This window comes from Equus quagga, chromosome 11, assembly GCF_021613505.1.
Source record: "Equus quagga isolate Etosha38 chromosome 11, UCLA_HA_Equagga_1.0, whole genome shotgun sequence".
NCBI lineage: Eukaryota > Metazoa > Chordata > Mammalia > Perissodactyla > Equidae > Equus > Equus quagga.
In genome coordinates this window covers 67,837,746-67,858,879 of record NC_060277.1, presented here as the reverse complement: position 1 = coordinate 67,858,879, position 21,134 = coordinate 67,837,746, and the positions used below count along the sequence as shown (strand labels likewise).

Sequence of the window (21,134 nt, the reverse complement as noted above, 5' to 3'; positions counted from 1 at the left end):
CAGGCGCTCTGCTGGGCAGTGGGAGGAAGGGAATATGAAAAGAAAGAAGATACAATTCTTGTTCTCAAGGAGCTCACGGTCAGGGAGCTCACAGATAAGGTACGGCTCTCTATAACAAGAAATAGATAATTTACGTGAAGCCAAAGAAGAAACTGTGCCTGGAGAAATGGGAAAAGGCTTCCAGCAAGAAGTGGCATCTGAACTGGACCTCAGATGAGAAAGAGTTCACCAAGTAGGAGAAAGGCATCCTAGATAGAGGGAAGACTCTGTCCCATGGCACCAAGCGGGTGACAGAACATGGTGGCTCGTGGTGCACTGAGAAAACCAGGCTGGAATGGAGAGGGCACGGGAAGAGGGATACAGATAAGGCCTGAAAGGTGGACAGATGTTAGAGGACCTTGAATACCACAAGCAGTGGGGAGTAATGGAATGTGTTTATCAAGGGGTGTGGCATGATTAGGTTTGTGTTCTAGAAAGATCTCTCTGGCTGTCTAGGTGGAGGATGGGCTGGAAAGGGTGATATCAGAGGCAGGGCGAAGAGTTTGAGGGGTGAATATCACGGGAATCCAGAGAAGAAATGATGGGGAGCAGAAGGAATGGAGAGAAGCGGCAGATGCAGCAAATAGGGATGGCTTAGGGACAGACGAATATGAGAGAAGACGGAGAGATGCAGGGCGCCTGACACAGGGCCTTTCTCTGAGTTTCTGCAGTCTCAGCGTACTTCCAAGGTGATGAGGAGCCCAGAGGTGAGGCCAGAGTCCTAAGAGTGGGCACCCCAGCGTTTGTGCAAAGAGAGAGAAGCTGGCCTTTGATGCCCTATGCTTTGTCTGGCAGTGCCTGGCCCTGGGGACCCTTTGTGCTGCTGATGTATCTTGGGCACTTGACATCAGGGTTCCCTGCGTTATACCAGGACTTGCAAGTTTTGAGTCACTTTCCCCAAATCACTCCCTATACCCACCTCTTGGTTCATTTATATGGGCGGCTCTGAAATTGTACCTCTTCACCCACTGGCTTCTGAGCTGGACAGCAGAAAACCCCATTCTCCAGAGCCTGTTTGCCAAGCTGCAGTCTCTGGTCTCAGGTTCAGTCCCAGCTCTAGCCTGTGTTCCTGATTCTCACCTTCTCTCTATTAACCTCTCATTATATGAGGATCTGAGATAGTGTGAAGCCTTGTGGAAGAACCAAGAACTGGCCCCTTTAGTCAATCCAGATGTGAGTAAACACATACAGGTGAGAAATCAATGGTAATAAGGATCCTTCACCTCCTACTCCCCAGAGGGCATTAACTGAGCCATTCCAGGGGGCTGAGCATAGAGCCACATCTGCAATTTCCCTATCTTCTGGATAGTTCTGCACAATTGGAAATTTTGTATCTTTTATTGAGCACTTACTTTATGCCTGGAATTCTTCTGGATGCTGTGAGCCCTCAGAGATGGACAAAACACACTCCCTGCCCCGTGAATTCATGCCTTAAGTCCTCCGCAATCTGACCCCAGCTCGCTTCTCCAGCACCACTTCTTGCCACTTTCCCACCACACACCCTTCACTGTAGTGATGTAGGAGGGACTGGAATTGAGAACTTAAAACTCCACAGATGCAGACGAGGCTTGAAACATTTAACACGTTTGGGTCTGTGCAAAGAGAATCACTTTTGGACCTAATTCAGCAATATCCCTGGTGGCCACCACGGGCACAATAACATGGTCAAGGGAGTATATAATTCTTCAAATACATTAGGAGCAGGTTTTGTGGCAAAACCCCAGGAAGAAGACAAGAAGGCAAAGGACCAATTTGCCAAAGGAAGCCAGAACCAGGTAAGGACCCTGGACAGCTCCCCAAAGACCAGCTCTTGTCCTACAACATATTTATTTAGTTGTTTATTCAGCAATACATATTGAGCTTCCTACCCACAACTAATACACTGTGTTAGATGCTTGGAAGTATGGTTGTGTACAAGATAGACAGGATCCCTGCCCTCAGAGAAGGTACAGTCCAGGGAGAAGACAGGCAAGAATCAAAGATCAGTGACATCTCCCTGGAGACTATCCCCACAGCCATCGACCTCCCTGGTCTGAGAAACTCTTCAGGTCAAAAGGCCTTGCTCTGATTATTCCAGGCCATACCTCCTTGAGAAAGTGGACTCACCCAAGATTCATTGGGCAACACGGCCCTGTCCTGTGCTCTGACCAAAAGGAGTCACAGTGGGAGCCCAGGAGATCCTTGAGAAGTAGAAGAGACATCTCATGGGTGGCAGCTGCTTCCTCCTCAGAGCTTTCATAACTCTGAGTTTCTCTCTATGGCCTGAACAGGAATAACTACAGACCTCAACCTCCCATTGCACCTCAACCAGCCCACTCCATGGGCCCGCTGGGATCAAAGAAAGCTTCCCCCTTTTGGTCCCAGAGCCTTCCAGACTGCTTTGGATGCATTCTCTCGTGGCTCAAAGAAATATCTGCAAAGTCTCATTTCTGTTGAACTATCACCACCTGGTGGCCTAAACTGAGTTTTTCAAGAAAAGAGAGTTGAGTAATTTAGTTTAATGACCAGTTGACATCATGGACTTGTAGTTTTCTAAGGAGGCTTAGCAGGGCTGTCACATGGGGCCTCAGTAATTCTCCCCGCTTAGCCCCAGACAGCTGAGGATTTGACCTGTTCTTAAAGGCTCCTAGAAGGGAATTCCACGCTTACCTCTGGGCAGAAGTCCTATCCCAGAGCTAATTCCAGTTCCTTGTGCTGCAGTCAAAGCCCTTTTGCTTTGATTGCTGTCAATGGAGCTGGACACACACACTAAGAGACCATCATCTGACCTCTGTATTATACAGCTCAAGGCCTCCAGGAAGAGGGAGTGGATGACAGTCCACTTAACGCAATGGGCACAGATGTGTTTGGAGAGGCTTAGGCCTCCCCAAGTGGCGAGGGCCAGAGCAACCTCAAGGTGCACATCCTTACCCACATCCCAACTGCCTTTCAGATACAGCCTTGGGAGTGACGAGGGGTACACTTTTTGGAGGTGGATACACTCACTGGTACCCTGAGAGCTCACCTTTGGCTCATCGGAGGCAGCGGGAGGCACGGGGATGAGGACATGGGCTTTGGAGTCTCCCAATTCTGGTCTCATCTGCAAACTAGGGATGATGACCCCCATCTTAGAAAAGTATTGGGAAGATGAAGTGAGCCAGCTCTGCAAAGTGCCTGGCAGGAAGCAGATGCCACTCAATAGACGCTATCGTCTGCCCCTCTCCACACCCCAGGACTGTCGTTAAAACCCTCAAGCCAACCATTTTATGTATTCACAGTCCATCTTGTTCTAGAAGGACTGGATATACAAATTTACATACATAGAAAGATATAAAGTAAAATAAAAATTGTATTAATTTGCCACATATATCAAAGTTAAAATGAAAGTAGAGATAAGATGGAACCAAAAGTTAAGGCGGTATGTGAAGCCTATGCTCTAAGATTGTATTTTGTACATAATCTTAAGAGATGGACCAAATGCTTGATGTAAAACCTTCCTAGAGGACAAACCAAAGAGGCACAATGGCCAGCTGCTTGACGAGGTGCTTGAAAGAGAAAAATAAGTGAGTTCCCAAGGAAAGCACATTTCTGAACCAAAATTTTTAAGCGTGTGTTCCCTTCAATGGAGAAATTCCTTTTCTAGGATTCTAACCCTGAGAGGTAGTCACATGTGTGCACAAAGACATATGTGTGTACAAAGTTGGTTGTTGCAGAGTGGTTGGTCACAGCAAAATACAAATGAAAACAAGCTAAATTTCCATCAAACTGGACTGATTAAGTAAATTCTAGTACATCCAAACCATGGAACACTATACCACTACAGAAAGGAGAAAGGATGACGGATCCATATGCACTAACATGGAACGATCTGCAAAAGACTCTAAGAGAAAAAGATTCAACTTGCAAAAAAATCATGTCTTATATATGTACTTTGTAGAAAAGTTTACTGCATTCATGTAAAAATGGTAACACTGATTACCCCTGGGGAGTGTATGGGACGATGGGGGAAGTTAAAGGACCTTTTCACTTTTGTGTGTGTGTGTTAAATATTTTTTTAATTGCTCTGTGATACTATTTTTTTTAATTTATTTATTTTTATTGCAGTAGCATTGGATTATGACATTATGTAACTTTCAGGTGTACATCATAATATATTTTTATTTCTCTGTAGATTACATCCTGTTCACCACCCAAAGACTACTTACCATCCATCCCCACACACATGTTCCTAATCACCCCTTTCCTCCTGCTCCCTCCCCCTTCCCCTCTGGTTACCACCAATCCAATCCCTGTTGCTGCGTATTTGCTTGTCGTTGTTTTTATCTTCTACTTATGAGTGAGATCATACTGCTTTTAACTTTCTTCTTCTGACTTATTTCACTTAGCGTAATACCCTCAAGGTCCATCCAAGTTGTCACAAATGGCCGGATTTCATCATTTCCTATGGCTGAGTAGTATTCATTGTGTATATGTACCACATCTTCTTTATCCATTCGAAGGGACATTTTTACTTTCTACTCTACATATTTCTACACTTTATTTTTGTAACTCTAATAATTTAATTTAAAGAAAAATGGGGAAGTGTCATTTTAAAATTCACATGTAATTGGGTAGTGGTATTGTATCTATGTTAAATTTTCTGAATCTTTTCATTGTACTATGGCGATGTAATAAAATGTCCTTTTCAGGCCAGCCCAGTGGTGCAGCGGTTAAGTGTGCACATTCCGCTTTGGTGGCCCGGGGTTTGCCAGTTTGGATCCCAGGTGCGGACATGGCACCACTTGGCAAGCCATGCTGTGGCAGGCGTCCCACATATGAAGTAGAGCAAGAAGGACATGGATGTTAGCTCAGGGCCAGTCTTCCTCAGAAAAAAGAGGAGGATTGGCAGCAGTTAGTTCAGGGCTAATCTGCCTCAAAAAAAAAGAAAAGAAAAGAAAATGTCCTTTTCTTGGTATATACATGCTGAAGTCCTTAAAGGTGAAAAGTCATGACGTCTGCAACTTATTCTCAAATAATCACCAAAAAAATTAAAAATTAAAAATAAGATGAAATAACAGTAAGTGTACAGAGAGAGTTAGAAAGCCAGTGTGTCCTAATGTTAATAATTGGGAGATCCAGGGAAAGGTTAAGTGGGAGTTCACTGTACTACTCCTGCAATTTTTCTGTAAGTTTGAAATGTCTTCAGAGTAAAAAGTGTTTCTAAAAAGTTACATGTAATTTCTTCCTTCTAGAATGGACACTCTGATGTGTCTTTCCTGGGTTCTAGGAGGACCCCGATGGTGGGTCCTTTAGCACACGTAAGGCAGGCACCAATCATTGCCTTTGAGTGAAACTTAAATGCAATCGAGAAAGTCAAAGGGGCACACTCAGAGCCAGAGGGTGTGTTCTGTTGTAAATGATGGAAATTGATTGTGTCCTTTGGAAGAACTAGGGAGTTGTGTGTTTTTCCTTAATACGCCTCGGGACTGCTTTGCACCTATAGGGTACTGTCTGTTCTTGAAGATGGTGATGTGAGTGTACGTATTCTTGTCAAAGTTTGCAGATTAAAAGCAGACCGTGGTAGGGGGGGACACCGAGTCCTGGTATTTCCTTCACTTCCCACTGGGAAAAGGATTAGAAGGAGGGGGAAGAGGAGAGGAACTGGATGGACTGGATTATATTGTTTAACAAAAGATTTTAACTATTGGTGTTCAGTGCACAGTTTTATCTAAGCCTGAAATATACAGACTTTGGGGAAATGGATTGTCAAGCCATTGGGACTGCCTTGTTGGCTCATAAGACCAACCACACGCCTGATGAGAACAGACATTTCCACATCCATTGTCCTAGAAGGAGGTCATGCTGAGGTCTATGTTAGGAGTAGGGGAGACATGGAGGGAAATCTGGTCTCTTTCTGGAGGTCTGAAGCCAGACTGACCAGCCTCCAAGGTGTGGAGGATGCTGGAGAGCCTTGGGGCTCAGGGATGATCTGCCAGTGTCAGGTGGAGACCAGCCAGAGCTACAGAGACTGCCAGCTGGGAAAGGGCACCGGGGCTGGCCCTGGCCTTCAGGCTCTAGGAGCAATGTCAGCAGCAGCCACTGCAAGGCACCCTCTGCTGTATTTACTTTCCTTTATCTGCAATCCTTCAGCAGAGTCTTGCTCAGAGTCATTTCTTCCTATCACGGTCTCGGCTGTGCCGTGGAGAATTGGAGAGAGCCTGCCCCACATTTCAGAAGTGGACAGGAAAAGAGGAGTGCCCCAGGATTGGTGGATCAGAGAAGACCCCTGGGCCCAGCATCTCAGGAGGATGGAGACAGTGTCTGAGACCATGGAGGCAATAGCGAGGTAGCAAGACCAGGAGGTCAGAGAGGAAACTGAATGACTTCACAACCTCCCTGAGACAACACCTGGGACACTTCAGACACAGCTTGGAGGAGGGAAATTTCAAGGAGGCCAATTTCCAGAAGTTATCCAGGTTTGGATTCAAGTCATAATCATTTGAATATAAAAGGAAAGTATCACTTTACTCTGGTGGGACGTGGGACATATGGATTATCCTCACACGCTCATTTTTAATAGAAACTAGCATTATTGGAATAAATGTGGGTTTTTAATGTACTTGTAAAAGGTCTTGAAGCATCAGGAAGGGAGCAAAGACCCCAAGCACCAGAAACATAACTTCAAAAGTTCAGACCTCAGAGGGAGAGCGCCCATGGGTCCTCCGTTGACCAAACTCACGCCTCTTTTCAAAGCCCGGAAAGTACTTGAGTGCCATCTAGTGGCCAGAGTGAGTAGCTGTTTGGAAGGATAAAGAGAAAATCGTTCAAACGTAGTAAACGTATTCAGCTTTTATTGTGCTAATATTGTGGGCCAGGCATTGTTTGACACCCAAGCAGTACAACAGTGAACAAAATAGTCTAAGTCTCTGTCCTCAGGGAGCTAACATTTGATTGGTAGGTAGAGGTGACAGTAAAGTAAACAAAGCAATAACTCTATAAGGTCAGGTGATGAAAAGAGCTGGACAGAAAAATAAAGCAGAGTAAGGGGTCTAGGAGATGTGGGGATTGCTACTTTCTAGGAGGCGAGGTAACATGCCTTCTAGGGAAAATCATTCCAGGAGGATGGAAAAGCCAGTGCAAAGGCCCTGAGGTGAGAGTATTCTTGGTGTGTTCTGGAACAGACAGGAGATCAGAGGGGCTGGAGCAGAGGGAGGGAGACAGAGGTAGGATATTTCAGGAGCCGGATTTTATGGGACCTCATGAACCATTGGGAGGACTCTGGCTTTTACTTGGAGTAAAATGGGGGAGTGTTGGAAGATTTTGAGCAGAAACTTGACCTGGTTCATGTTTCAAATGGGTAATTCTGGCTGCTGAACTGAGAGTAGACAGTAAAGGAGTAACGTCAGAGTCAGGGGGAATAGTCAGGAGGTGACGGCAGTGATCTGAGTACAAGACGATGGCGGGCCGAATCAGAATGGTATCAGTGGGCTTGAGGAGAAGAATCAGGTTTCAGATCTATTTAAAAGACGGCATCAGTGGGACTTGATGACAGATTGGATGTGGGGTTGAGAGAAAGCAAGGGGTCAAAGATGACCCAGGTTGGTGTCAAGATGGCCACATAGGCAGATTCTGAACTCACCTCCTCCCACGGACACGACCAATTTACAACTACTTGGAACAATTAGCCCTGAGAGAGAACTGACAACTGGATAAAAAGAACCCCTGCAACAATGGACAGCCCTAACTGAGGTAGAAGAGGCAGAAACTCCTCTCTGGAGAGAAAAGAAAGCCACCTTCCCAAGCTGCCGTGCTTCATGGCCAGCCGGGAGCAATCCTAAGGTACGCAGCCTTCCCTGGAGGAAAGGGGACCTCAGCGGGGGAGCGTTACCACTATAAGCATCCTTTGACTCAGCACAACCCAGATGAGTGTCATAATACCTGGCTTTGCTGGCCATTAACAACAACGGGGAATACCCCTAGAAAAGCTGCGAGTCATAAGGGGGAAAAAAGCCAGCTCTTAAAGGGCCCATGCACAAATTCACCTGTTTTGGAAAGCAATCTAAAATCAACAGAAAGAAAGGTGCACAGTCCTTTCATGAAAAGAGACTCACCTGATAAGCTCTGGGTGCATCTCAGTGAGAGCTCTCCAGGGACTGAGACATGGGTGGCAGCCATTATTGTGACCAAGTACAGGCACGCTGACACAGATGCTGGCAGACACCATGGGAGTTCTTCCCCTGGTCTGTTAGCACAGGGTGTGCCCCACCCACCAGAGCACTGATTTAATCCAGCTCAGCCAGGGCAGGCAGCCTGCCCTAGGGACTGGCCCCACCCAACAGCAAGCCCTGGGGAAACCTGCAGGCCAGCATAGGCGGGGTGCCTAGAACCTCTGCAGCCAGGCAAGTGGGGCAGAGTGTGTGTGAGGAGCCAGTGGAGTGTGTGAGGCCTCTGCAGTGGGGCGACTGGGTCTGCTTCAGGGGGTCAGGGCTCGCACATGAGGCAGGACCGTGTTGACGGTGTGTGTGGCCCTGTGGGCAGTGGGGCTTGTCAGCTGCAGAAGAATTGTGTTTCTCAAACAGCCACATAGGGGATCAGTCTCACCTTCAAGGCCTGAAACAATTGGGTGTTTCCGTGCCTGGGGCCAGTCCTATGCAGCTGCAATGCTGAGAGAGCTGACAACAGCCTTGCAGGATGGAGGCCTACAGCAACTGTAAGCCCCTCAGCCTAGCAATCAGCCATGCTGGGGGCCTACTCACTTAAGAGAAAACCTGCAACAGGAATGTGCTATTAGACTTTGAGGCTAACTCTGCTGGGGCTCCCTATGCCTGATAAAGTGACTGAAGGGTCCATAGCAGCCACACAGAGCTGAGCATTACAACCAGCTGGCCAGGAGGACAGTCTAGCCTCCCCAGGCACCTGCAGCAAGAACAACCCTGCCACAATAGAAGGAAACAAGTAGCCCACACAGGGGTCACTCATGGAACATTTGGACTGGTGACAAGAGGGAAACACACTGCTTGGCCTCATAAGGCATCTCTTACATAAGCCCACCTTTCCAAGATCAGGAGGTGTAGCTGACCCACCTTATACAGAGATATAAGCACAGAGAAAGAGCCAATATGAGGAGACAAAGGAATACATTCCAAGTAAGGGAACAGGACAAAACCCCAGAAAAAGAACTAAATGAAACAGAAATAAACAATCTACCTGACAAAGAGTTCAAACAAAAAGTCATAAGGATGCTCACTGATCTTGGGAGAAGAATGGATGAACACAGTGAGAACATCAACAAAGAATCAGAAAATATAAAAAAGAACCAATCAGAAATGAAGAATATAATACTAGAAATGAAAAATTCACTAGAAGGACTCAATAGCAGAGTAGATGATACAGAAGAACCGATCAGCAAGCTGGACAAAAGACTAGAGGAAATCATCCAAGCTGAACAGATAAAAGAAAAAAGAATTTAAAAGAATGAGAACAGTCTAAGGGACATCTCAGACAACACCAAGGGCACTAACATTCGTAGTATAGGTGTCCAATAAGGAGAAGAGAGAGACAAAGGGGCAGAGAATCTACTTGAAGAAATCACAGCTGAAAACTTTCCTAACCTAAGGAAGGAAACAGACATCCAGGTACAAGAAGCACAGAAAGCACCAAAAAGATAAACCCAAAGAGGCCCACACTATGACACATTATAATTAAACCGTCAAGAATTAAAGATAAAGAGAGAATCCTAAAAGCTGCAAGAGAAAGGCAACAAGTGACATACAAAGGAAACCCCATAAGACTGTCAGCTGACTTCTCAGCAGAAACCTTACAGGTTAGAAGGGAGTGGCATGATATACTTAAAATTCTTTAAGGGAAAAAACTATAGCCAAGAAAACTCTACCTGGCAAGGTTAGCATTCAGAATGGAAGGAGAGATAAAGAGTTACCCAGAGAGAAAAAATTAAAGGAGTTAATCGCTGAGAAACCAGTCTTACAAGAAATGCTACAGGGACCTATTTAAGTGGTAAAGAGAAGACCACAAATAGGAATAAGAAAATTTCAACAACAAAAAAAAAGCAATAAAATCACTGGTAAAGACAAAAATACAGTAAAAGTGGCAGATCAACCACCTATGAAGGTCAAAAGATGGAAGTACTAAAATTACCTACTTCCATGATAAGAGGGTAATGGATACACACAAAAAAAAGACATTAGACATGATATCAAAAACATAAACTGTGGGAGGAGGGAAGTAAAAGAGCAGAGCTTTTAGCAAGAGATCAAACTTAAGAGACCATCAACTTAATATAGATTGCTACATATGTAGGTTATTATATATGAACTTCATGGTAATCACAAACCAGAAACCTATAATAAATCCACAAAAAATTAAGAGAAAGGAACCCAAACATAATATTAAAGAAGGTCAAACCACAAGAGAAGAGAGAAAAAGAAGAAGAAAGGAATAAAGAAGAACTACTAAAACACCCAGAAAAAAAGTAACAAAATGGCAATAAGTGCATACTTATCAACAGCTACTTTACATGTCAATGGACTAAATGCTCCAATCAAAAGGTATAGGGTGGCTGATTGGATAAAAAAACAAGACCCATATATATGCTGCATACAAGAGACACTCTTCAGACCTAAAGACTGAAGAGTGAAGGGATGGAAAAAGCTACTCCATGCAAATGCCAATGAAAAGAAAGCTGAGGTAGCAATACTTATGTCAGATAAAATAGACTGCAAAACAAAAACTGTAACAAGATACAAAGGAGGGCACTACATAATGATAAAGGGAACAATATAACAAGAGGATGTAACACTTTTAAATATCTATGCACCCAACATAGGAGCACCTAAATATATAAATCAATTGTTAACAGACATAAAAGGAGAAATAGACAGTACAAATGATAGTAGGGGACTTTAATACTCCAGTTACACCAATAGATAGATGATCCAAACAGAAGATCAATAAGGAGACATTGGCCTTAAATGTCATGTTAGACCAGATGGACTTAGAAGATATATACAGAACATTCCATCCAAAAACCACAGAATATTCATTCTTTTCAAATGCACATGGGACATTCTCCAAGATAGGTCACATATTAGGCCACAAAATAAGTCTCAATAAACTTAAGAAGACTGAAATAATACCAAGTATCTTTTCTGACCACAAAGGTACGAAACTAGAGATCACATACATGAAGAAAATTGGAAAAGCCACAAATACGTGGAGATTAAACAAAATGCTACTGGCAATAATTGGGTCAATGAAGAAATCAAAGGAGAAATCAAAAATTACCTGGAGACAAATGAAAATGAAAATGAAAATACAACATGCCAAAACCTGTGGGATACAGCAAAAGTGATTCTAACAGGGAAGTTTATAGCAATTAAGGCCTATCTCAACAGACAAGAAAAATCTCAAATAAACAATCTAACAGCGCACTTAAAGGAACTGGAAAAAGAAGAACAAACAAAGCCCCAAATCAGTAGAAGGAAGATAATAATAAAAATCAGAGCAAAAATAAATGGAATAAAGACTAAAAAAAATCAATGAAATCAAAAGCTGGTTCTTTGAAAAGATAAACAAAACTGACAAACCTTTAGCTAGACTCACCAAGAAAAAAAGAGAGGAGGCTCAAATAAATAAAATCAGAAATGAAAAAGGAGAAATTACATCAGACACCTCAGAAATACAAAAGATTGTAAGAGAATACTGTGCAAAGCTACACGCCAACAAATTGAATAATCTAGAAGAAATGGATAAATTCTTAGAATTATACAACCTCCCAAAACTGAATCAAGAAGAAATAGAGAATTTGAATAGACCAATCACCAAGAAGAAGACAAAAACAATAATCAAAAACCTCCCCAAAAATAAAAGTCCAGCACCAGGCGGCTTCCTTGGTGAATTCTATCAAATATTCAAAGCAGACTTAATACCTATCCTTCTCAAACTCTTCCAAAAAATTGAAGAGGAGGGGAAGCTTCCTAACTCATTCTATGAAGCCAACATTGCCCTGATACCAAAACCAGACAAGGACAACACAGAAAAATTAAATTACAGGCCAATATCACTGATGAACATCAATGCAAAAATTCTCAACAAAATACTACCAAATTGAATACAACAATACATTAAAAAGATCATACACCATGATCAAGTGGGATATATTCCAGGGATAAAGGGATGGTTCAATATCCACAAATTAATCAACATGATACACTGTATTAACAAAATGAGGAATAAAAATCACATGATCATCTCAATAGATGCAGAGAAAGCATTTGACAAGATACAGCATCCATGTATGATAAAATTAAAACTCTGAATAAAATGGGTATAGAAGGAAAGTACCTCGACGTAATAAAGGCCATATATGACAAACCCACAGCTAACATTATTTTCAATGGAGAAAAACTGAAAGCTATCCCTCTAAGAACAGGAACCAGACAAAGATGCCCACTTTCACCACTCTTACTTAACATAGTATTGGAAGTCCTAGCCAGAGCAATCAGGCAAGAAAAAGAAATAAAAGGGATCCATATTGGAAAGGAAGAAGTGAAACTGTCACCTTTTGCAGACAACATGATTTTATATATATAAAACTCTTAAGATTCCACTAAAAAACTTTTAGAAATAATAAATGAATATGGTAAAGTTGCAGGATACAAAATCAACATGCGAAAATCCATTGTGTTTCTACACGCTAACAATGAAGCAGCAGAAAGAGAAATTAAGAATTCAATCCCATTTACTATTGCAACAAAAAGAATAAAATATCTAGGAATAAACTTAACCAAAGAGGTGAAAGACCTGTACACTGAAAACTATAATACATTGTTGAAAGAAATAAAAGAAGACACAAAGAAATGGAAAGATATTCTGTGCTCTTGGATTGGAAGAATTAACATAGTTAAAATGCCCATACTTTCTAAAGCAATCTATAGATTCAATGCAATCCCTACCAAAGTTCCAACAACATTTTTCACAAAAATAGAGCAAAGAATCCTAAAATTTATATGGAACAGCAAAAAACCCTAAATAGCCAAAGCAATCCTGAGAAAAAAGAACAAAGCTGGTGGTATCACACTCCCTGATTTCAACATATACTACAAAGCTATAATAACCAAAACAGCATGGTATTGGCACAAAAACAGACACACAGATCAATGGAACAGAATTGAGAGCCCAGAAATAAACCCACAGATATATGGACAGCTAATCTTCGACAAAGGAGCCAAGGACATACAATGGAGAAAGGAGAGTCTCTTCAACAAATGATGTTGGGAAAACTGGACAGCCACATGCAAAGGAATGAAAGTAGACCATTTTCTTACACCATGCACAAAAAACAACTCAAAATGGATTAAAGACTCGAATGTAAGACCTGAAACCATGAAACTTCTAGAAGAAAACATGGGCAGCATGCTCTTCAGCATCAGTCATGGTAGCATATTTTCAAGTACCATGTCTGACCGGGCAAGGGAAACAGTAGAAAAAATAAACAAATGGGACTACACCAAACTGAAAATTTTCTGCACAGCAAAGGAAACATCAATAAAACAAAAAGACAACATAACAACTCAGAGAAGATATTTGCAAACCATATATCTGATAAGGGGTTAATATATCCAAAATATACAAAGAACACATGCATGTCAACAACAAAGAAACTAACAACCCAGTTAAAAAATGGGAAAAGATCTGAACATACATTTCTCAAAAGAAGATATACAGATGGCCAATAGGCACATGAAAGGATGTTCAACATCACTTACTATCAGGGAAATGCAGATCAAAACTACAATGAGATATCACCTCACTCCCATCAGAATGGCTATAATTAACAAGACAGTAAACAAGTATTGGAGAGGATGTGGAGAGAAGGGAACCCTCATACACTGCTGGTGGGAGTGCAAACTGGTGCAGCCACTATGGAAAACAGTATGGAGATTCCTCAAAAAATTAAGACTACAACTACCATACGATCTAGCTATTCCACTGCTGGATATTTATCCAAAGAACATGAAAACGTGAATGTGTAAAGATGCATGCACCCCCATGTTCATCACAGCACTATTCACAATAGCCAAGACTTGGAAACAACCTAGACGCCCATCAAGGGATGAATGGATAAAGATGTGATATTTATACACGATGGACTATTAGTCAGCCATAAAAAAATGATGAAACTGGGCCATTTGTGACAACAATGGATGGACCTTGAGGGTATTATGCTAAGCGAAGTAAGTCAGAGGGAGAAAGCCAAATACCATGTGATCTCACTCATGAGTAGAAGATAAAAATGACAAACACATAAAGACAGAGATTGGATTGGTGGCTACCAGAGGAGAAGTGGGTAGGGAGGAGAGTGAAAGGGGTCATTAGGCATGTGTTTGTGGTGTGGGTGGTAAGTAGTCTTCGGGTGGTGAACACGAGGTAATAGACACAGAATCTGAAATACATTATGACATATACCTGTAATTTATATAACATTATAAACCAATGTTATTGCAATAAAAATTAACTAATTAACTAAATTTTTTTAAAAAAGATGGCCCCAATGTTTTGGGCCCAAGCAGTCCCTTCCTGAAATGAAGAGCGTGTGAGCAGGGAAGGCTGGAGGGAGGGAGGGGACGGAGGTGGTGAAATCAGGACCTCCAACCTGGGGTGTCCAACTGGAGACAGCTATGATTTGCCCAAGTGGGGACGTGGAAGAGGCTGCTGGATAAAGATTGTGGAATTCTGAGGAATGATCAGGGCTGAAGATACAAATGTGGGAATCATCGGCCCATGGAGGGTGATGAGGATTATTTTAGGCTGGTTACTTTTAAAAACTGCAGACAGGAAGGAGGCTCTGAGGAGTGGAATTTGCTTACTCTTTGATGAGAGACATTTGCATTTGTGAAGGAAGTCTCCACGTGTGGGGGTGTCTCCCTCTCTGCACCAGGAGGAAGGGGGGATGACCTTATCTCTAGAAACTCTTAATGGGGACGGCAAGGACTTAAGTCTTGTTTATTGTGCTTGTCTGGTAACCTCACGTAGCTGACTCCTCCCCCCACCCCCAACATCCTCGGGGAAGCATAAGACATCCTGACTTAATCAGGTCCAATTCTTATCTAAAGTTATAGGACCACCCAATAACCAGCACTGATACCATTTATTGACTTTTTAACATATTCTTTCCTTTGTCTTGTAAAGACATAACTCACATAGAGATGCCTTAAATTTAGCCCTACTCTCAACCCATGTTTGCAGCAGCAGCAGCTCCTCCTGCCCATGGGTCCTTTCCCTATGCTATTCCATACTATTCACTAAATAAAAGAGCACTACTGCCAGACCTTGAGAGTCCAAGAAATCTTTCTTTCGAATCCTTGGCTCACCGCCCCCGCATCAGAAGCCTCTGGATGAGGCCACGAGGGGAGTGAGCCCAGCTAGAGAAGAGGAGGAGTCTGGGAACAAAGCCTGGGGCTCTGACCATCTAGCGCACCATCAGCAATCAAATCCCCACCACGTTCAGCTCTACCTCCTTCCTCATCGGGGAGATGGGCACAGGTACATTGCACCTCCTGCCTGTGGGCAAGGGTGTGGGGGAACAATGCACCCTTGGCAGCTGGACAGGAATATGGTCACGGTCATCTGGAAGGGTGGCTTGAGGGTTTTTACTAGAATATAAAAGGTGCATGACCTCTGGGTTCTGCTTCTAGTCCTGTATCCCAAGAGACATCAGCATTATCCTAGAAGGCACATGGGACGACGTGCCCTGCAGGGTTCTTCTGTAAGCATCAAGTATCATGCAACAAAAAAATTAAGCATGTTGTAGAACAAAACATACGTTGGGTTACAAAACCAAGCTGTATATTTTATAAATGTGTGTGTGTGTCTACATGTCTGTCTATCTGGAAGGACATAGAACATACTAGGAACAGTGGTAACCTCTGTGGAGCAACGTCTTGTATTGCTTGCAGTTTTCATGATGGCACTGGATTCATATATTACTTGGAAATTAAAATTAAATGAAAGTAATATTTTAAATTACTTCTTCATTAACTAGATTATCTAGATACCAATGCCATACAAAGCATTGAGCTGTTTTTCCACTTACCAAACAAACAAGACTCAGTTACCTGCCTTCAAGGAACCCACAATCTTAAGAAGAAGGAGAAATTAACTGAGGTCTCTTGACCCTCTGCTGCGTCCCAGGTCTTGCGCTAGGCACGTTCGTATTTACTCATTTAACTGTCACAAGTACTTTGGGACTTAGCTCACGTTACAGACAAGAGACAGAGGCAGGTGTTGCCCAAGGTCGCACTCAGCTGGTGGCAGAGCCAGCCTTGGATCCCAGACCCACCAGATGAAAACCCCTTGCACTTTCCATGGCACTACCCAGCCTCCCGGTACTGATGGCTGAACTGCAAGGCATCCTGGGATATGCTTAATGAATCGTGGGATGGAAGATCAAAGCAGGAAAGGCTTCACAGGAGAAGTGCCATTTGGGGTGGCCCTTAGAAAAGGAGTAGGATTTTGGCAGACGAAATAAGAAAAAAAGGAGAGGTGAACTCGTACTGAGCACCAACCACGCGCTCCAGCAGCGGTGTTTCCTGCATTCACATGCATTTCTTGGTTTTATACCCTGTGCAGTAGGCATTATTACCCCCATTTTACAGATGTGGGTACTACATTGAGGCCTAGCAAGTTACATGACTTGTCCAAGGTTATAAAACTGCTAAGGGCAGAGCTGGGCCTTCTGACTCCAAATCCCACATCCTTACACCCCAACCCGGCTGACCCGGAATTAAATAGAATGTACTAGAAGAGGAAAAATCCTTGACCTGGGTATCCAGAGACCTGGCTCCCAGCCCCAGCTTGGCCACTGTCATGCTGTCTGATCTGAGTACGTCTGCTTTCTTCTCTGGGCCCCCGTGCCCCCTTCCGCTGTCTTTCTTGATGTGCCCAAAATGAAAGGATTAGTCCAGGATTCCCGGACTCCATGTCTGATAGCATAGGGGCACTGAGGCTCACACACTCACGTCACAGAGAAAGGGGGACAGGTGACTGGGCCCCCAGGGATTTTGCTTGGCTGGGGAGGCGTGTGAGGACAGGCAGGAACATCTTTCTCTGCTATTGTTCTGCTCCATCGGCCTCTCTCTGCCTGGCCTTGGCCTCCAAGACCTGGGGTCTCCCATGTTACCCAAAATCCTGGCAGCCCCCTTGTGATACGATAAAAAACAAATGTTTGGTTCTTGTCCCCAGTTCCTGGCGCACAGCTCCTAAAACCCTTGGAATCTCTGCAATCAGGAGAGAGCCTTCTGTATGCCAATGAGACAACTGGTGGCTGGAGGCCCCTAGGGAACTCCAGAATGGGGGCTGGTGGCCAGAAAGACCAAGGCACGACCTCCACCTCCAGGGAGAGGGGCTGGAGAATCAGTTAGTCACCAAGGCCCACAGTTTAATCAATCATTCCTGAAACCTCTAACCCTTGCCCTCTGCATCTCTTCCATCTGGCTGTTCCTAAGTTGCATCCTTTATAATAAACCAGTAAGTAAAGTGTTTTCCTGAGTCTTGTGAGTCGTTCTAGCAAATCATTGAACCTGATGGGGTGTTGTGGGGACCTCTGAATTTGTCACTAGGTCAGATAGAAAGGGGGTAACCTGGGGATGCCATTTGTAACTGGTGTCTGAAGTGGGGAGCAGTCTTGAGGGACGGAGCCCTTCCACCCGGGGGTCTGCACTAACTCTCAGGGATTCCTGTCAGGAATGAATTCAGTCCAGAGTGTTGATGTCAGAATCGGTTGGTGTCAGGAGAAAAAAAACCCACATCCCTCTCCCAGGCCATAACTCCCACCACACAGGGTCACAGGGCCCTTCATGGAGGGAGCGAATCTCTGCGATCATCTCACCTTTTAGGGCAGCACTTTCCGCTCCTTGTAAGTCTGGCTGTTAGAATGTCCTCAAGGGTGCTCATTGGCCATTAAAAAAAAATAATAATAATAATAACAATAATAACATTTACATAACACTTTTACAGCTTACTCAGAGCTTTTGCTTAATTTGCAAACCTACGATTTCCCATTTAATGGACGAACAAACTGAGGCTCAGAGAAATGGATCAGCCACACAAGGACCCGGTGTCCAGGTGAGCCGTGGGCTGAAGCTCTGTAGGCCTGGCCTCCTGCAGCCCACGTCAAATTAGAGCATCTCTAGAAACTGTTACACCACAGGAAATGGGTAAGTTACCGTCTGCCCTCCATTTCTGACACACAGCTCAGCTGGTGGGAGTCTTCCTTGGTTGACCATAAAGAGGAGGAAAGCCCTGCCCAGCTCCCCAGAGGCCTGGCTTTGCAGCGAGGAGGCAGAGGCTGTCCCCCTTTCAGGGCGTGTTTACTAGCTGAGCGCTGAGCTGCCCACAAGGCAGACAGCCCCCTGGGCCCCGGAACACACAGCTGGGTGCCCCTCGTATCATGGCAGGATATGCAGCTGGGCTCAGGCAGCCCCGAAAACCATGGGAAGCTGGAAAAGATGCTCCCTAACCTGGCTGTAAGTTTTCGCAATAAGGAGCTGCCCTGGCAGACTCAGGGGGCTCCCTCCATCCTGAGAGCGGGCCAGACCCCACACCCACCTGCCTGGAGAGTCTGCACCCACTCTGTGGGCAGGCCCTGGGGGTGGGCTGGCGGGGTGCTCCTGGAAGACTCTGCTCCAGGCACAGCGGCCTGCCGAAGCCCACCCCTGCCTTCCTGCGGATGTGGCCTGCAGGCCCTGCTGTGTGTCCCTGCTCTGCCCAGGCGTGTGATGCCGCTCCCTCCCCTGGCCACACCCCCATGTGGTTTTCTCTGGGTGACCTTTGTTCCCGCCCTGGCTGAGTGAGCTCAGTTCTCCATTGGTGCCCCAGGGCCAGGAGAGGTCTGAGGAGACCTGGGAGTCGGCAGGCCTGAGCTCACCCCTGGGCTCTAAAAGCCCACCGTCTTCTCCGCCTCTCCCCCAACCCCTCCTCCTGTCAGCATGGCAGCTCAAGACTTGGTCCCAGGAGTCCAGGCCCAGGAGACAGAAGACTCGGAGGAGCACAGAACAGTGAGTGTCCCAAGTCCCGTTCACCCAGCCTCCCGTTCCCACCCCTTCACTCTCCTGACTGGCCCCACCCAAGTAACCTGACCTCTTCCAGTGTCTCCCAGCCATCTCCGGGCTCCTCCTTCCTAAGGCTTTTCCTACCACTCCCCTTTCCCTCCCTTCTGCCAACACCATCTATTGGCAGATGCCCTGGGGTTTACAAAACTGGGTTCTGAATGCTGAATAGGAGTTTACCAGGCTAAGAGGAATGATCCCCATGGGAGTCTTGCTTTGGGAGATGGTATGGGCCAAGGGAGGCCACCATTCCCTGCCTGCCGCCCCTCACCACCAACCCCTCCCCTGTGAACATCCCCAAGGCCCCCCTAGCCCTGGCAGAGATGTCCGGTGGAGCCGAGCTGCAATGGCCCTGGTACTTGGAGTCAAGGGAAAAGGAGGAGCCGAAGGAGTTCCAGCTTTGGCTGTGTGATGCACACTCCGGGCACTCTCCCGGTGAGACTGTGGCTCAAGTAGAGGCCAGTGGCCCGGAGGTGGCCTCACGCCTGGTGGCTCTGTATGGGCAGCGGCAGGCCTGGGACCTGCCCCTCCTCACCCAGAGGAGGATGGACCTGAGCAGGGTGAGCATCCGGGCCCACAGAGAGGCAGCCTCCATACCAAGTGAGTACATAAATCACCCTCTGCCCGCTGTCAATCTCCTGGGCCCCCGCCCCAGACCTTCCTCTGACTTGGGACAGCCCTGTCAATGGGGTAATCCAGGCTCAGACTAGGCTGGAGCTAAGAGGCTTGCTGGGGGGGCTTGCTGGACCCCTGTTCTAGCCAAGTGCATTCCCAGGACCTCCTGTGGTCCTCACAGCGCCTGGGAGGGAGTGCTCAGAGGGCCAGAGAGGGAGGCTGACATTCAGAAGGAGAGGTGTGGATTTCACGCCCAGCTCCCAAGCGGGCACTTGCCTTGCCTTGTGTCACAAGCACAGACAGGAATCAGGCAGCAGCAGGTTCCAGTTCTGGCACCACCACAGTGAGCAAGCGGCCTCACTGTTCTCCGCCTCTGCTTCTCCCTCTGTAAGCTGGGGGAGTAAGTGCCTGCCTCCTTGGACTGTGTGAGGGGTGAAGAGGTCATCCATGGTGAACGTTTAGCACAGCGTCTAACACCTAGCAGGTGCTCAGTGATAGGAGCTCGGTTGCTTTTGTTGCTGCCCCTGCTGTTGCTAGAACCATCAGCAGCCTGGGCAGGCAGAGGCTCTGAGCCCCACGTGGGAGAGCTGAGGCCTGAGGAGGAGTGGTGACTTACCTGGGAAAGTAGAGGCAGAACCAGGGCAAAGATGCAGATTTCCTGGACCCCAGATCAGAACATTTGCCCAGCAGTGCCAGGGCATCCTTCTCCAACGAGCCCCTGGAGGGGTCAGGGCGGGCTGCAGTGGGTTCACTGGTTTCTCCTGACGGCTCTTGGTTAAGGCAGGAGACCTGCTGCATATGAGGAAGCCTGGTTTCAGTCCCCTGGCTCCAGCCCCTGCTCTCTGGCAATCTCCCAACCCCTTTTTCTGCTTCCCACAGTCCAAGTTTCCTCACTCCATGTCTCCCCGGGTAAACCCAACCTGGAGTTCTCCAGTGCGCCCAGCTCCACCATGGTGCTGGGGCACCGGGTCCCTGAGGCCCCGGGGCTCCTCCAAGACTCACAGAGAAAGAATCTGAGACACTTGCCTGGCACATCTGGACACACCTGGAAAGGTGAGGCTCACTGAGTTGGCCCCCTGGGTGGGCCTGTAGCTGCATGGGGCCCTGGGCAGAGGGAACTGCAAAAGAGTGATGGAGGAGCCAGCATGGGGCAGAGGGAGCAGCAGGCCTAGGAATGACTTTTCAAGAACATTCCGGTGCTGAAAGTGTACCACCTCCAATTTGACAGATAGGGAAACTGAGACCTACACAGGCCAGGCAACAGGGTGCCATGGCAGACATGGTCCTCACCCAGGAAGAGCGTAGTGCATAATCTCTGTGGACTCTGAAGATTCTTGGGGTCAGGGTGGTCCAGAAAGTTCCAAGGAGGACTCTGTTCCCCAGATGAACCCTAACAGG

At 45.9% G+C, this 21,134-nt stretch overlaps 1 protein-coding gene across 1 annotated transcript in view; it reads left to right on the top strand.

Annotated features, from left to right (window-relative positions):
* Window positions 1-18,898: 18,898 nt before the first annotated feature.
* NLRP1 (NLR family pyrin domain containing 1) overlaps window positions 18,899-21,134 on the top strand; it is a 54,445-nt gene continuing 52,209 nt past the window's right edge. Inside the window, exons 1-3 of the mRNA XM_046677656.1 lie at window positions 18,899-19,070; window positions 19,424-19,721; window positions 20,616-20,789. Of these exons, the coding sequence (XP_046533612.1) occupies window positions 19,002-19,070; window positions 19,424-19,721; window positions 20,616-20,789 (541 nt within the window). The 5' untranslated portion in view covers window positions 18,899-19,001. The remainder of the gene's footprint in view (window positions 19,071-19,423; window positions 19,722-20,615; window positions 20,790-21,134) is intronic.